The sequence below is a fragment of the Staurois parvus genome, unplaced genomic scaffold, assembly GCF_062004578.1.
Source record: "Staurois parvus isolate SC_StPar_1 unplaced genomic scaffold, SC_StPar_1.0 ptg000957l, whole genome shotgun sequence".
NCBI classification, from domain to species: domain Eukaryota; kingdom Metazoa; phylum Chordata; class Amphibia; order Anura; family Ranidae; genus Staurois; species Staurois parvus.
In genome coordinates this window covers 80020-97812 of record NW_028318753.1, presented here as the reverse complement: position 1 = coordinate 97812, position 17793 = coordinate 80020, and the positions used below count along the sequence as shown (strand labels likewise).

Here is a 17793-nt window from a genome sequence, read left to right as displayed (position 1 = left end):
ACAGGAGGGGTTTCTCTAAAAGGGGAGCTAACACTTGCTTATAACTAACCGCTTACCATGCCATAATGGCGACAGAGTCATCTAGTGCCAGGAAAGCTAAATTCACTGGCAACATAAACCTACCCTCATACCCTCAATGCACACCCAACATACACTCAATACACCAGTAATTTAAAAGTTATTGTTTGATAGGTATGGGTAGCTACATGTCACTAGTTTTATAACCGTACTTATAGATGGTATATATTTTCATACTTGTAGACAAGTGGACTTTACACCCTCCCCTTTGGATAAAAGGGATTGGTAAGAGCATAAAGAGAATTATTGTAGAATTAGAAAAAAAAATTATTTCTTTAAAAGACAAACCACTCTAACCTGATCTTCTGGTATTACAGGGTGGTGGTAAGGAAGGACCTGAGTCAGCAGAAGATCCGTCGTTATGTTGAAGCTTTCCAAGGACAAGACGAAAACAATCACTCCAACAAGGAAACCTCAAATGACTTAAAGGAAAACCAAACCGTAAAGCCAGATCTGCCCAAATTGATGGTGACCGAGGCAGATGAGCCACCAAATACTTCATACGAGCCATTAATAACTTCTCAAACACCAAGTGGGTTGCTACTTGAGGGCACAAAAAGGACACAAAGTGCTTTACATATGGCTCATTTGGACATACCACAAGTATGCGTGGAACCATTTAGGTCCGGCCTTCAGTCTTTAGAACATGAAGTACCAGTGGGTAGGAAGACCATTAGACATTCCTGGGAAATCTTAAGGTCAATTCCCTTACAACGATTACAAGTACAAACCTCTCAAGCCATCCACAGTGATGGGGAAAATGTCAGGACACAAAGTGCTTCATATATAGCTCATTTGGACATACCACAAATATGCGTGGAACCATCTAAGTCAAGGATTCAGTCTTTGGAATATGAAGTGCCGGTGTCTAGAGCCAGTGGACGTGGCTGGGAAATACTAAGGTCAATTCCCTTGCAACAACTACAAGCACAAACTTCTCAAGCCGTCCATAGTGATGAGGAGGAGGAAATACACCATGTCTGATACTTGAATTTCATTAGTGCAATTTAGGAGATACTTTATCTCTAAGAACTGTTAATCATCCCCTGGGGCAAGAGCCCCACTATTGAGGAAGAGCAAATATTTCTTCTAGGAAACCTTAACTCAGTGAGTTGACTTATACTTTTAATTGAAAAACTCATGCCAAGCTTCTGCCAGTATTATAGCCGTACATAAATAGAGGATGTGGACATTGAAAACTTTGGAGGACATGCCAAAAATCAAGAAACTTGTCATCGTACCACAAGTTATCTTATTTTATATCCTGATGTTCTATAGCTGCCATAAATGTTATGAAGCTTTAAAATATTTTCTTGTGTATGCATATGTGTAGCAGGACTTTTTTATGATGACCTTCAACAGTGATTCACCATGTTTTGTGTTGATCATGTGCCAAAGGTGCTGAAACTGAGCCAAGTATAAGGGCATGGAACCTTGTATTACCTGTCAGTACGTGTCAGTTTGTCAAATGAGAGTACATAGTACATCTCTCGAAACCACTCCTCAGCTGGGGGGAAGGGGGTGGGGGAGACTCATCTACTCAGAAGGTGTTTCCATGCAGTTAAGAGTGCTCTGCAAACATTGTAGTATACTGATCTAGAGCAGTGGTCTCCAAGCTGTGGTCCCGGGGCAAAATACCCCCCCACTGAAATTAATGAAGGGGCACTATTTCTTCCACTGATACCAATGATGGGGTACTATTCCTCCCACTGACACCAATGATGGGGTACTATTCCTCCCACTGACACCAATGATGGGGTACTATTCCTCCCACTGACACAAATGATGGGGTACTATTCCTCCCACTGACACCAATGATAGGACACTATTTTTCCTACTGAAAATGAACGGGCACTATTCCCCCCACTGACACCAATGTTGGGGCACTATTCCTCCCACTGACAACAATGATGGTGCACTGATACAAATGATTGGGCACTATTCCTCCCACTGACACCAATGAAGGGACACTATTCCTTCCACTGACCCCAATGATGGGGCACTATTCTTCCCACTGACACCAATGATGGGACATTATTCTTCCCACTGACACCATTGATGGGACATTATTCTTCCCAACTGACCCCAATGATAGGGCACTATTCCTCCCACTGACACCAATGATGGGGTACTATTTCTCCCACTAATACCAATGATGGGGCACTATTCCTCCCACTAATACCAATGATGGGACATTATTCTTCCCACTGACACCATTGATGGGACATTATTCTTTCCAACTGACCCCAATGATAGGGTACTATTCCTCCTACTGACACCAATGATGGGACATTATTCTTCCCACTGACACCACTGGCGGGACATTATTCCACCCACTGACACCAATGATGGGGTACTATTTCTCCCACTAATACCAATGATGGGGCACTATTCCTCCCACTAATACCAATGATGGGACATTATTCCACCCACTGACACCAATGATGGGGTACTATTCCTCCCACTGACCCCAATGATGGGACACTTTTTCCCACTGACACCAATGATCGGACATTCTTCCTCCCACCGACACATTCCTCCCACTGACACCAATGATGAGGTACTATTCTTCCCACTAACACTAATTATCGGACACCATTCCTCCCACTGACACCAGTGTTTGGACACTATTCCTCCCATTAACACCAATGATGTGACACTATTCCTCCTACTGACACCAAGGATGTGACACTATTCCTCCCATTGACGCCAATGATGTGACACTATTCCTCCCACTGACACCAATGATGGAGCACTATTCCTCCCACTGACACAAGGATGGGGTACTATTCCTCCCACTGACACCAATGGTGGGGCATTGTGTTTGCCCACTAACATTGGTACCTTTTTTATTCCCAATAGCCACAATCTTGTCCCCCTACAGTCTGATGGACAGTAAACTGGTCCTTTGTTTAGAAAGTTTGAAGACCCCTGATCTAGAGCATGCTGTATTCAGCATAGATACCACATTTTACCAGTATCAGAAAAGCTTAGGGCATCTCCAGCGGACATGAATTAGATCCACTTAGTCTCTCCCAAATGTCGTGCAATTAGAATCGCCATGTAATCCAGTTTTAGAATCTGTGGCATATGGTATGTCCTATGTAAGATGATTTTTAAAGGACGTTGCTTTTCCCAGCTCAGTTTTCAGTTTCTGGAAACCATAGTAGGGGAAGAGAATTCTCTATATTTCAATTTATTTGAACCAAAAACTCTTTTTGTTAGATCCTTGTCTGGACTAATAAAAATCCATTTTTCTTTATCGCTGCTCACATCAACCCCAACCTGCAATCATGTAAACGCACAAAAGGCCACATTTAAACCAAAAGCCAGTTGAATATTTTTCGAATGGGGTAGGCTCAGATGTCATCAGGCGCTCGGGGACCTCAGTGATCCTGATGACCTCACTAAGGAGAAAATGGGGTTGATTTACTAAAACCAGAGAGCTGTGCATGTTAGCCAATCAGCTTCTAACCTCAGCTTGTTCAATTAAGCTTTGACAATAAAACCTGGAAGCTGATTGGTTATTCTGCAGAGCTGCACCAGATTTTGCCCTCTCCAGTTTTAGTAAATCCCCTCCAATGTGTATAGTAGGACAAGAATAATATCACATGTGTACTCCCTCTGGACACTTCCATAAGGTGGAGTAGCATTGGTTCTCATTGGTGATAATTGGCTTTCCCATCGAGCAAACTAAATGGTGTTCTTATGTACTGTTAAAACTGTACTATGTACTAATAAAACTAGATTTCCATTTTCAAATCTGCTTTTTTGCTAAGTCCGCAGAGGTGCGAAAAATAAAAACCTGTAAGTGAACAAAAAAAATGTGCAAGTGCAAAACACAAACACAAAAAAGTGCACTTAGGGGTATGCTTTAGTCCACCCCTAAGGACCTCTACCCTGATCCCCCAGGGTGCAAGGCTCCTGACAGGGACAAAGGTTTCCACGTGGTCCACCTAGCCAAAAGCCTGGTGGACCCGTTTCCTTGTGGCTAGCCAAAGCCGACCACCAAGTACTAGGTCAGGGAGCTCTCCTGAAGAGAGACCCCCCACAGGAACAGGGGAGGAAGGAACCTAATGGCCACGCATCCTCCCCCTAGAACTCAGGGCAGGCCCGAGGACCCACTCCCTCCATCCTAGTGAGAAAAAAACACACACAAAAGTGAAAGGTGACAAAACGGTGGGAGAAAAACAAATAAATAAATAAGTGGCCTTAAAATTGTGCACTGGCTAGGCCCTGAGGCCCATAGCAAGAAAATTGCCCTGGACTTAGCCAAAAGGCCTAGCCCTAAAAGGCGCAGTGCAGAAAAAGTATTTGGAACAGTGACCATGTGCACTTTTGACACTTGGGTTCCCACCCCCATGTGTTACTAAGAGCACCCTGAGGCGACCACTCTCAGGTGGTACTGCTCCACGGACTCTCTGCCTCCCCGGCCCCTGGCCAGACAAGGTAGACCCATTCAAATCAGAAGGAACTGGGCCCCTCCAGTTTTCCAGGGGGAATTACTCCCGAGCTCCAACAGCCTGTGGGTGCCACGGTTTCTCTTCCAGTCGATACTAACCTTCAGAGCCCCCATCATACCAGCAGGGGTACTATACAGCCAGCCATCCTCGCCCAAAAGCAAGAATGTCGGCGGAGCACCCTTACTGGACACTGATAAGAACAGATACTACACTTGATCTTAGCCAAAAGGCTGAGATTATCAAATCATCTTCTTTTTAATGGAAGCATGGATGTTTTTATGAGGGACTCCAATGGTAAATAGTTTGGATGCTTTACCCAGTAGTGACCACCGAGCCTGTTGAGACCTATTGAGGGGTCATGGGAAGTTTTGGAGTCCCTTTCCATATGGAAGTGGGATACTCCCCCATTACATTCCTCCCAATGCTTCAATGAAATATTTTATTTTTGCAATTATTGTGGCCATGGCAGGGCACCGTTGTCCTAAGGCTGCCACCTTTTAGTGGATGCAAAAGAAAACAAACAGAGGGCTCACCGACCTAGTGCATTATCGTAAAAAATATTTATTAAAAGGATAAAATGTAGGTATCATACACACAATGGACATATAAAACAAAGGCACATCACAATAAACAGCGTGTCCAATCCATTTAGCATCTAAGTCCACAACAATGGAACCCTGGACCTCCAACTGGCTAACGCGTTTCAAGGACTCAGCCTCTGCTGAGTCCATCCCCAGCGCAGGAGTACAGAATTTGCGGTGTTTGAGTCACCTTTTAGTCCCTGAGCACAAGGAAAGTGCTATTTAACCAGAATGATTGAATTATAATAAGCATTGTAAACCCAAAAATGTTACCATCAATGGGTTTCCATCTCTATTCTCATTACCAAAACGTGTTTCCCTGGAAATTTTATTCTTCAATTTGTCTTTTGTCAAATCACAAACACTATTTGCAGAATATGTAAAAAGTTTTTTTTTTAATTTGCAATTTTTAACCACTTCCTGTCCAGCCTATAGCAAATGGATGGCCGGGCAGGACTTTAGTTGTTTGGGGTAGACGTCATATGACATCCTCCCGTTGCGAGCCTTGCACGTGGCCATGTAGCTGTGATCTGTTATCGGCCGTGTCCGACTGATCAGTGTACTGGCCCGCTGCCGGTACCATGTAATCGCTGTGCCCAATCATAGCAAATCACATGATAGTGATTAAAAGAAGGGATAGTGATTAAAAGAAGTGATAAAGCTGGTAATGTGGTTCTCATACAAAGTGAGGATTATGAAAAAGAAATTAAGAGACAATTACCGTATTTTTCGCTCCATAAGACGCACTTTTTTCCCCCCAAAAAAGGGGGGAAAATGTCAGTGCGTCTTATGGAGCGAATATAAAGCGGACGGTCCGGTATTTCTGCCGCCACCATGTCAGAATACCGGGCCGGCCGCTCAGCTGTTGTCTCCTGCAAGGCCTTACCTGTTCCTCGCTCCAGCGCTGCACAGTCTTCCCGCGCTGGCTTCTGTGACAGCCGGGTGCCCACTGCGCATGCGCTGCGCTTTGTGAATGATCCGGTGTCTTCTGGGACACATGAAAGGTCCCAGAAGGCGCCGGGCCATTCACAAAGCGCAGCGCTTCTCGCACATGCGCAGTGGGCACCCGGCTGTCACAGACGCCGGCCCGGGAAGAAGAGGGAAGGCAACTCCGCGGAAGTGGGAGCGGGTACCTGTCAAATTCAGGTACCCGCTCCCCCTCCCTCCCCAAAGGTCAGCAGTCTCTGGTCATTCCCTTCAATGTCTGCAGTCTCTGGTCATTCCCTTCACTGTCTGCAGTCTCTGGTCATTCCCTGCACTGTCTGCAGTCTCTGGTCACCTCCTGTACTGTGTCTGCAGTCTCTGGTCATCTCCTGTACTGTCCGCAGTCTCTGGTCATTCCCTGTACTGTGTCCGGAGTCTCTGGTCATCCCCTGCACTGTCCGCAGTCTCTGGTCATCCCCTGCACTGTCCGCAGTCTCTGGTCATCCCCTGCACTGTGTCCGCAGTCTCTGGTCATCTCCTGCACTGTGTCCGCAGTCTCTGGTCATCCCCTGCACTGTGTCCGCAGTCTCTGGTCATCCCCTGCACTGTGTCCGCAGTCTCTGGTCATCCCCTGTACTGTGTCCGCAGTCTCTGGTCATCTCCTGTACTGTGTCCGCAGTCTCCGGTCATCCCCTGTACTTTGTCCGCAGTCTCTGGTCATCTCCTGTACTATGTCCGCAGTCTCTGGTCATCTCCTGTACTGTGTCCGCAGTCTCTGGTCATCTCCTGCACTGTGTCCGCAGTCTCTGGTCATCCCCTGTACTTGTCCGCAGTCTCTGGTCATCTCCTGTACTGTGTCCGCGGTCTCTGGTCATCTCCTGTACTGTGTCCGCAGTCTCTGGTCATCCCCTGTACTGTGTCTGCAGTCCATTGGTTCAGAATTTTTTTTTTTCTTGTTTTTCACCTCTAAAACCTAGGTGCGTCTTATGGTCAGGTGCGTCTTATGAAGCGAAAAATACGGTAAATGATTTGAATACATATCATCGATTGCATGAAAACCATTCCTTAGAATAGTGAATATTCTAAATAGGAAGATAAATTGGGCCCATGAAGTAAATCTTCTGACTAAGCAAGAGTATGATATGCTCAATGTTGACATCTATAATATTCCTACGTTTTATGTGATTCCCGAAAATACATAAAAATCCATCTCAACCACCAGGGCGCCCTATATTGTCAGCAGTAAAGGGCCCACTAGAAACAGTAAATTTAAAGATGATCTTATTAAGGATTTAGTAACTGGATTAAAATCATATGTTAAAGATACAAGGGATGTTTTATCCAAAACTGAAGATATTAAAGTCCCTGATGGGGCATTACTAGTTGGTATAGATGTCAAATCCCTATATACCGCAATTCCCCATAAGTGGGGATTGAGGGCAGTAGCTTACTTTTTAGAGGCACAATTTCCAGAAATGGGAGCTCACAATGAACTGATCCTTGATCTTCTAGAATTTCTACTAACACATATTTGCTTAAAATTTTTTATCAACAAATCTGCGGCACGTCAATGGGAGCTCCTTGGGCCCCAGCTTATGCCTGTCTGCACTTAGGACTATGGGAGAATGATTTAGTATATACATCACCCATGTTTAACCTCCCTGGCGGTATTCCCGAGTGTAGCTCGGGGTAAAGTTTCAGTATCAAAAGCGGTAACCCCGAGCTACACTCGGGCTTACCATGCGGCGTTCTCCGGGGGTCCCTGCAGCACTTACCTTGTCCTGCGCTCCCGCGATGTCCCCCCTGCAGCGTCCCTGGCCATCTCCTCCGGCCGATGCCGGCATCTGGATTCCGTGTTCCGGTCCCTGTGACATCGGGACGTACGGGCGCTGGAACCGGTGGGAAATTTGAAAATTTAAAAAAATGACTTTTTTTAAAACGATTATTTCATAGCAAAACATTCCTGTATCAAACCATTTCACATACATTTTGTCCCTACTGCTTTGTCCGGCGCCCTGCCTGCATTTTTACTGTTCTTTGTGCCTGGAAACTCAGAAATGTTCATGGCGTCCAAAAAGCGTCCCTTTAGGTCAAAATTGGTTTTAGACCAGCTAGAGAACAGCGATAGTAAATCAGAACAACTTGCAGAATTGAGTGATAATGATTCGTGGGGGAAATTCATCATCAGACACTGAAAACGATTCTGCGACTTTGCTCAGCGATGTGCGAACTTGGCGCTATATTTCACATTTCAGTGTTTTTGGTTTGATTACATTATTGAATTAAATTTAATATTATTATATTATTATTTTTTATGAGTATTTATTAAATTATAATTTATGATTTCGTGTTTCAAGTTTTATCATATCCAGAATGTTTACTAGACTCTTGTTCGGACAGATTTCAGGGAGTTATTCTTAAATTACAGCCTACAATAAAAAAAATACATATTTCCATGCAAAATAATGGTACCGCTTTCAGCACCAAAAATCTGAAATAATCAGACCGCCGAGGAGGTTAAAAAACATGTTGTAAAGTGGCTAAGATATACTGATGATATTTTAGTGGTTTGGGATGGAGAGATCAAACAATTAAAAAGATTTTTGGTCGATCTGAATCTAAATGATAGAAATATAAAATTAACATACATCTTTGACGATGAAGAAACCTCATTTTTGGATTTATCCATCTCAATCCATGAGAATATTTTGACAACAAAGACATTTAGAAAAGAAACAGCAGCAAATACACTTTTACATGCCACTAGCCATCATCCTGAGACATTGATACAAGGCATACCAATAGGTCAATTTTTTGAGGATTACAAGAAACTGTACGGATGAAATGCAATATAAAATGCAAGCAATACAACTTTATCAAAGGTTTAGAGAAAGGGCCTATTCTCATAGAACTTTGAGAAGAGCAAAACGTAAGGCCTCATGTAAAACTAGAAAGGACTTGATTACCAATGTTAATTTGAATAAAATTGATAATAAATTACAAAATGAAAAAGTGAGGTTCATAACCAAATTTGGACAACAATGGAATGATGTTAAAAATGTTTTAAATTCTCATTGGCATTTATTAACCATTTCAATACCGGACAATTTTACACCTTCCTGCCCAGGCCATTTTTCACGTTTCAGCGCTCTCACACTTTGAATGACAGTTGCGCGGTCATACAACATTGTACCCAAACTAAAATTTTATCATTTTCTTCACACAACTAGAGCTTTCTTTTGGTGGTATTTAATCACCGCTGGGGTTTTTATTTTTTGCTAAATTAACAAAAAAAGAGCGAACATTTTAAAAAAAAAAAACACGTTTTTCTTTGTTTCTGTTATAAAAGTTTACAAATAAATAATTGTTCTTCATAAATTTAGGCCGAGATGTATTCTGCTACATGTCTTTGGTGAAAATAACCCAAATTAGGATGTATTATTTAGTTTGTAGGAAAGTTATAGAGTTCACAAACTATGGTATAGATCTGAAAATTGATCAATCCTGAAGTACTGACAGCCAATCTAATTTCTTCAGGTCCAAGAATGTCAGGACAGTACAGATATCCCCCAAATGTCAGGACAGTACAGATATCCCCCAAATGTCAGGACAGTACAGATATCCCCCAAATGTCAGGACGGTACAGATATCCCCCAAATGTCAGGACAGTACAGATATCCCCCAAATGTCAGGACAGTACAGATATCCCCCAAATGTCAGGACAGTACAGATATCCCCCAAATGTCAGGACGGTACAGATATCCCCAAATGTCAGGACAGGTCAGATATCCCCCAAATGTCAGGACAGTACAGATATCCCCCAAATGTCAGGACAGTACAGATATCCCCCAAATGTCAGAACAGTACAGATATCCCCCAAATGTAAGAACAGGACAGATATCCCCCAAATGTCAGAACAGGACAGATATCCCCCAAATGACCCCTTTTTGCAGAGTAGACAGTGCGACGTACTTCATAAGAGGAATGGCGAGTTTTTTGAAGTTGTATTTTTTTGTCATAATTTTTCAGAAAATGAAAAAATGAAAAAAATTATTTTCACTATTTTTTTTTTTTACATACTGTCACCAGTGCAGTACAGCGTCATCATATAACTGGCATGGCAGTGAACAGGGACACTGACTGGTGACAGTATGAAAAAAAATATATATACATTTTTTTTTTATTTTTAATTTTTTTATTACATTTTTTATTTTTTTAAGATTTTTTTTTCATATTTTACTAACGACCAAAGTAGTACAATGTTACCATAGTAACATTGTACTACTTTGGGGAAGTGATCAATATTTACACAATTTGCTTATAGCAAAGAATTACTTTGCTATAAGCAAGCATTTACCTGAATGACATCGATTCATTCAGGGTTTTTTTTTTTTGTGCTTAGCTTTGATTTGGCCACAGCTAATCACATGACATGTGCATGTGACCTGCTGTAACCATTCACAGCTAGGCACTAGTATACAATGGATGGCATGAATGAAGCCATCCATTGTATACAACTTTCATGTGACCTGCTGTGATTGGTCACAGCAGGTCACATGGTACCGGCAATGGGGGCCGGTACTCAGATCTGTCATCGGCCGTGTCCCAGGTACACGGCCGGTGATAGATTGCGCCGCTGCGCGGCTCTGCAACCATGCGAATGTGCGGGAGGACGCCAAATGGCATACACCCCGGAAAGCTAAACCATTTTTGCGGCCGCCAAACGGCTATAGGCCGGGCCGCTAATGGTTAACTATGAATCCAGGGATAGCACAAATTGTAGGGGATAAACCACAGATGGTTGCAGAAAGAACTTCCAATTTGAATGATATTCTGGTTCAATCAGAATTCAAAAAGGTTACCAGAGAAAATTGGCTAACTAACATGAATAAAGTTACAGGAATGTTTCCATGTGGCCACTGTCAGATTTGTCCTTAAGTACATAAAACTAATCAATTTCACAATATAGATGAATCTCAAACCTTCCAAATAAAAAATGTTAGAAACTGCTCTAGTAGTAGAGTGGTGTATATGATAGAATGTCCATGTAAAAAATTCTACATAGGAAAAACCAAAAGACCATTATAAGTACGCATTGGAGAACACTTAAAGAGATATTAAAAATGAAAATAGAAATAAAAATGATAAGGAAAGAGAGAATCCCAACATTTTACATCATGGGAAAACTGATGGTCTAAAAGTAAAAGGAATTTTCCTTTTGAATATTTCATCAAGGAGAGGAGACTTTTAAAAAAAGAAAAGATTTGGATATAAACATTAGGGACTTTATTACTACATGGATTAAAAACTGAACTAAATTTTAAAGCATTTTTGAATTAAATCCTTAATGGGTTATTTCAGTTTGGATTAAATAAATTAAAGAATCTCTGAAAATGAATTGCTATAATATATATAGTTTAATGAATCTATATTTATATTGTTATCTGATGGTATTGAATAAGTAATAACACTATCTGAAGTGTATTTTAATGTTTTGGCCATTTTTCTGATGTTCATCAATCATATGCATTTTTAATGAATTTTGGACTGACAATGTAATGATGACATTTCAACACAAGAGGGCGAAATAGTGATGAAAGGATCCAATTAATGCACTATACCAGTGGTGGGCAACCTTTTTTTTCAACTGAGCCAAATCTCGCCAAAACCATGATTGAAATTTATTTTGAGAGCCACATTTTTAAAACTGAAAATACATCTCCCATATAGTAATTCATCCCCCATAGTAATTCATCCCCCATATAGTAATTCATCCCCCATAGTGTAATTCATCCCCCATAGTGTAATTCATCCCCCATAGTAATTCATCCCCCATAGTAATTCATCCCCCATATAGTAATTCATCCCCCATATAGTAATTCATCCTCCATATAGTAATTCATCCCCCATAGTAATTCATCCCCCATATAGTAATTCATCCCCCATAGCAATTCATCCCCCGTATAGTATTTCATCCCTCGTATAGTATTTCATCCCCCGTATAGTATTTCATCCCCCGTATAGTATTTCATCCCCCATATAGTATTTCATCCCCCATATAGTATTTCATCCCTCATATAGTATTTCATCCCCCATATAGTAATTCATCCCTCATATAGTATTTCATCCCTCATATAGTATTTCATCCCCCCATATAGTATTTCATCCCTCATATAGTATTTCATCCCCCCATATAGTATTTCATCCCTCATATAGTATTTCATCCCTCATATAGTAATTCATCCCTCATATAGTATTTCATCCCCCCATATAGTAATTCATCCCTCATATAGTATTTCATCCCCCCATATAGTATTTCATCCCCCCATATAGTATTTCATCCCTCATATAGTAATTCATCCCTCATATAGTATTTCATCCCCCCATATAGTATTTCATCCCCCCATATAGTATTTCATCCCCCCATATAGTATTTCATCCCTCATATAGTAATTCATCCCTCATATAGTATTTCATCCCTCATATAGTATTTCATCCCTCATATAGTATTTCATCCCCCATATAGTATTTCATCCCCCCATATAGTATTTCATCCCCTCATATAGTATTTCATCCCTCATATAGTATTTCATCCCCCCATATAGTATTTCATCCCTCATACAGTAATTCATCCCTCATATAGTAATTCATCCCCCATATAGTATTTCATCCCTCATATAGTATTTCATCCCCCCATATAGTATTTCATCCCTCATATAGTAATTCATCCCCCCATATAGTATTTCATCCCCCCATATAGTATTTCATCCCCCCATATAGTATTTCATCCCTCATATAGTAATTCATCCCTGATATAGTAATTCATCCCCCATATAGTATTTCATCCCCCCATATAGTATTTCATCCCTCATAAAGTAATTCATCCCTCATATAGTATTTCATCCCCCACAGTACTATTCCCCCCCCCCCCTTCTAGTAAGCCAAGTCCCCCGTGTCAATTCACTTACCTTTTGCGTTCCTCTCGCTGTCTTCCCGCGCCGTTCGGGTCTTCAGGGCGGACTGTGAGAGGAGCCTAGCTCCCCTCCCCTCACGTTCGGCACGCTGCCCCGCCTACACACATCCTGACAGCCACATCCGCAAGCCGGATTAAAAGGTCCGCGCGGACTTTTGGGGCTGCCAACCGAGAGGAGGCAGGGGAGCGGCCGACCGAGAGGAGGGAGGGGAGCAGGCGCCCGGCACACAGAAGAGCCGCATTAGACTGGGTAAAGAGCCGCATGTGGCTCGCGAGCCGCGGCTTGCCGACCACTGCACTATACAGAGAGGAACAGAAGTATTTGAACCCCCTGCGATTTTGCAAGTTCTCCCACTTAGAAATCATGGAGGGGTCTGAAATTCACATTGTAGGTGCATTCCCACTCTGAGAGACAGAATTTAAAAAAAAAATTTAGGAAATCACATTGTATGATTTTTAAAGAATGTATTTGTCTTGCACTGCTGAACAGAAGTATTTGAACCCCTGAGAAGATCCGTGTTAATATTTGGTACAGAAGCCTTTGTTTGCAATTACAGAGGTCAGACGTTTCCTGTAGTCCTTGGCCAGGTTTGCACTGCAACAGGGATTTTGGCCCACTCCTCCACACAGATCTCCTCTAGATCTGTCAGGTTTCAGGGCTGTCGCTGAGCAACACGGAGTTTCAGCTCCCTCCAAAGATGTTCTATTGGATTTAGGTGTGGAGACTGGCTAGGCCACTCCAGAACTTTGATATGCTTCTTATGGAGCCACTCCTTGGTTCTCCTGGCTGTGTGCTTCGGGTCGTTGTCATGTTGGAAGACCCAGCCACGACCCATCTTCAATGCTCTGACTGAGGGAAGAAGGTCGTTGCTCAAAATCTCACAATAAATGGCCCCATTCATCCTCTCCTTAATACAGTGCAGTCGTCCTGTCCCCTTCGCAGAAAAGCACCCCCAAAGCATGATGTTACCACCCCCATGCTTCACAGTAGGCATGGTGTTCTTGGGATGCAACTCATCCTTCATTTTCCTCCAAACACGACGAGTGAAGTTTAGACCAAAAAGTTCTACTTTGGTCTCATCTGACCACATGACTTTCTCCCATGCCTCCTCTGGATCATCCAGATGGTCATTGGCAAACTTCAGACGGGCCTGGACATGTGATGACTTGAGCAGGGGAACCTTCCGTGCAATGCATGATTGGAAACCATGACAGTGTAGTGTTCTACCGACAGTGACCTTTGAAACTGTGGTCCCAGCTCTCTTCATGTCATTGACCAGCTCCTCCCTTGTAGTTCTGGGCTGATTCCTCACCTTTCTTATCATCAGTGATCCCCCACGAGGTGAGATCTTGCATGGAGCCCCAGTCCGAGGGAGACTGACAGTCGTCTTTAGCCTCTTCCATTTTCTAACAATTGCTCCAACAGTTGATCTATTTTCACCAAGCTGCTTGGCAATTGCCCCGTAGCCCTTTCCAGCCTAGTGGAGGGCCACAATTTTGTCTCTGGTGTCTTTTGACAGCTCTTTAGTCTTGCCCATGGTAGTAGTTGGCATCTGACTGACTGTGGGGTGGACAGGTGTCTTTAAAGAGCTCAGACAGGTGCTACTAAGTTAGATTAATGAGTGGAGTAGAGGTGGACCTTTTAAAGGCACAGTAACAGGTCTTTGAGAGCCAGAATTCTTGCTGTTTCTTAGGTGTTCAAATACTTCTGTTCAGCAGTGCAAGACAAATAAATTCTTTACAAATCATACAATGTGATTTCCTGAATTTTTTTTTAAATTCTGTCTCTCAGAGTGGGAATGCACCTACATTGTGAATTTCAGACCCTCCATGATTTCTAAGTGGGAGAACTTGCAAAATCGCAGGGTGTTCAAATACTTCTGTTCCTCACTGTATAAGGCAATGGATGAGTTGTCCCCTCCCAGTTCTGACGAAGTCCGCGATGATTGGCGGATGAAACGCATCAACATAGTGACATCATCACGCTCTACGTCTCTCCATGCTGCGGTGTCCATGAGGGGAAAGAAGCAAGTAATGAGTCTCTGGAGTTTTTTGCAAATCCAAAGTGGCTTAGTTCACTTCCACCGGTGGCAAGTACCTCTGAACAGAGCTAAGTCATATCCTCCCAATATTTTTGATACGGGATTGCTATATCTATCCAATGAAATTGGATAAGAAGCGGTTTATCGTTAAAGTAATTGGAAATACTGAAGGTTGTTTTTACCTTCGTGCATTAGTTAACCCTATGTGCTGCTCCCCCCACAGCCCCCGAATACTCCCCTGAGCCCCCACTCAATCCAGTGCTGTGCATGGGAGCCTCAGCTGTCCGGGCTCTCTCTCTCTCCATCTTGGATAAACATGAGGCAAGACGGAAAACCATGAATATATTACTCCCGGGAGTTTTTTGCCAATCCAAAGTGGCGCAGTTCACTTCCACCGGTGGCAAGTACCTCTGAACAGAGCTAAGTCATATCCTGCCAATAGTTTTGATACGGGATTGCTATATCTCATGCCACAACCGGGTATTCTAGTGTTCTCATTGAGAGAAATGTTTGGCCCTTTATAGGTGTATTGAGTATTATCTCATCAGTATTGTAACACAATACGGGACATTTGTCCCATGTATTCCTAAAGGAACCGCACTTCCTCTCATATAAAGAGGGATTTTTGGAACCCATTTTTGGGCACATTATAAGAAAGCTTGAGTGCTAGCATGCACAATAGAGACTCGCATATCACAAACAAGAATTTTTTGGATTTAAAGGAGACCACATCTCCTTGTTAACTGCAGAATGCATACTTATTCAAATGTATTCATCAGAGGGAATATCTTGGTTTCTATTATGAAACCAAACCACTGTAATTTTTTGAACATTGGCCCACTGGTCATGGCCATACTATGTGAATCTACAGCTAATTACCCAAATGATGTTGAACATCTACAAATAAAGGAATTTATTATACAAGCTTTGACTACCCAATCTGAGGAACTGATAAGGATACTAACTTTGATATAAAGCAGTTGTACTCATACCTGGATTCTCTATTTGGACTTTCCATTCTGATGAATACAGAAGACGTCTTTCCTCTTCCTCTTATCTGGCTCACTAGATACACATGCAGCTAAGTGGAAAACGAAGAACGCTTTTTTGCTTTTTGTTTTTGTTTTTATTTCTATGATTGCACACTGTTCACCATGAGTTAATATCAACCTTTTTATGATCTATGTGATCTAAATAAATACTATTTTGCATTTAACTAATTTAGTGACTATTACTCTGCATAGGATTTGTAATCAGCAGACAGATCCCCGCTAAGCTGGCGGAGTCCACCTGTGTGAAAGGGGCCTAACCCAATCCCCTCACCTGGGTAAGCCAATCACCTGACCAGGTTAATCCAACCACCTGACCAGGATATCCCAATCCTAACACTGACGTACAAAGCCGTCCACCACACTGCCCCGAACTACATCACTGACCAAGTACCACCCAACACGCACACTCCGCTCCTCACAAGACCTCCTTCTCTCTAGTTCCCTGGTCTCCTCCTCCCATGCCCGCCTCCAGGACTTCTCCAGGGTGTCACCCATCCTCTGGAACTCCCTGCCCCAACCCATCAGATTATCACCTACTCTCCTCTCCTTTAGGCGCACCCTGAAAACTCATCTCTTCAGGGAAGCCTACCCCACCCCCTGCTAACTTGACTGACCTCCTCCACTCTTCCTACCACTCCATCCCCCACAGCTATCTCCTCCTGTGCCACCATCCCCTCCCTCCTAGATTGTAAGCTTGAAAGAGCAGGGCCCTCGATCCCCTCATGTTTTGCATTGTATTGGTATTATTCTGTCACATGTTCTGTCCCCCTTTGTAATGTACAGCGCTGAGCGAACTATTGGCGCTTTATAAATACTGTATAATAATAATAATAATCTAAATAAATACTATTTTGCATTCACTAATTTAGTGACTATTACTCTGCATAGGATTTGTAATCAGCAGACAAATCCCCGCTGAGCTGGCACAGTCCACCCGTGTGAAAGGGGCCTAACCCAATCCCCTCACCTGAATAAGCCAATCACCTGACCAGGATAACCCAACCACCTGACCAGGATATCCCAATCACCTGTCATGGATAAAAGATTTCCCAGGCACATTGTTTTGTAATATGTACATAGCTTTTTGAACAATTGTTTTGTGTTCTCCACTGTAAGGGGTGGGTGTAAATGATTGCGCTTTGAATACACAAAGATCTGTCTGGAATTTAAAAAAAAAGGTACCAAAGAACAGAAAGGGATCTCAAATGTTATCAGATCTTTCCCAGCACAAGGATGGGATTATTACATGAGTACCGTGGTTTAATGCTTTGAACCAGAAAGGAAGAGAACTGCTTTAAAGTAGAGTTCCTGGTTTTTTTTAGTAATCTCCCTCCATTATTCTCTCATTGTCTGCATGATCTAGGACTGTCTGACTGCCTCCTTGATCCAGCCCCCGAGGACCTCTTCAGGGAGATATGACACTGTCATTCTAACCATTTCCTATCAGCAGTGGCTGGGGATGAGTTCAGGTTTGGTGTGAACTTGGGTTTGAACCTAACACAGAAGGAAGCATCACCCCAACCCACTGCAGCCAGGGCAGTCCCCACTTCACAGCTGAACGTCACACAGGGGGTGGATGCTGGTGACATCTTGGTCCTAATATGGCATTGGCAAACTTCAGTATCTTATATTTTCCATAGGCTACACTGTAAAAGGCTCTACAGGTCATCAGTTTAGAGT

General features: G+C 42.7%; 1 protein-coding gene, 1 long non-coding RNA gene and 1 pseudogene across 3 annotated transcripts in view; 1 reads left to right on the top strand and 2 right to left on the bottom strand.

Annotated features, from left to right (window-relative positions):
- LOC149441700 (transient receptor potential cation channel subfamily V member 5-like) overlaps positions 1-3840 on the top strand; it is a 66787-nt gene extending 62947 nt beyond the window's left edge. The window contains exon 15 of the mRNA XM_089657024.1: positions 396-3840. Coding sequence (XP_089513150.1) covers positions 396-1062 — 667 coding nt within the window. The 3' untranslated portion in view covers positions 1063-3840. The remainder of the gene's footprint in view (positions 1-395) is intronic.
- Positions 1-17793, bottom strand: part of LOC149441698 (uncharacterized) — a 96106-nt gene that overhangs the window by 34867 nt on the left and 43446 nt on the right. The gene's annotated exons all lie outside the window — the stretch shown is intronic.
- LOC149441699 (U2 spliceosomal RNA) lies at positions 4663-4781 on the bottom strand (annotated as a pseudogene).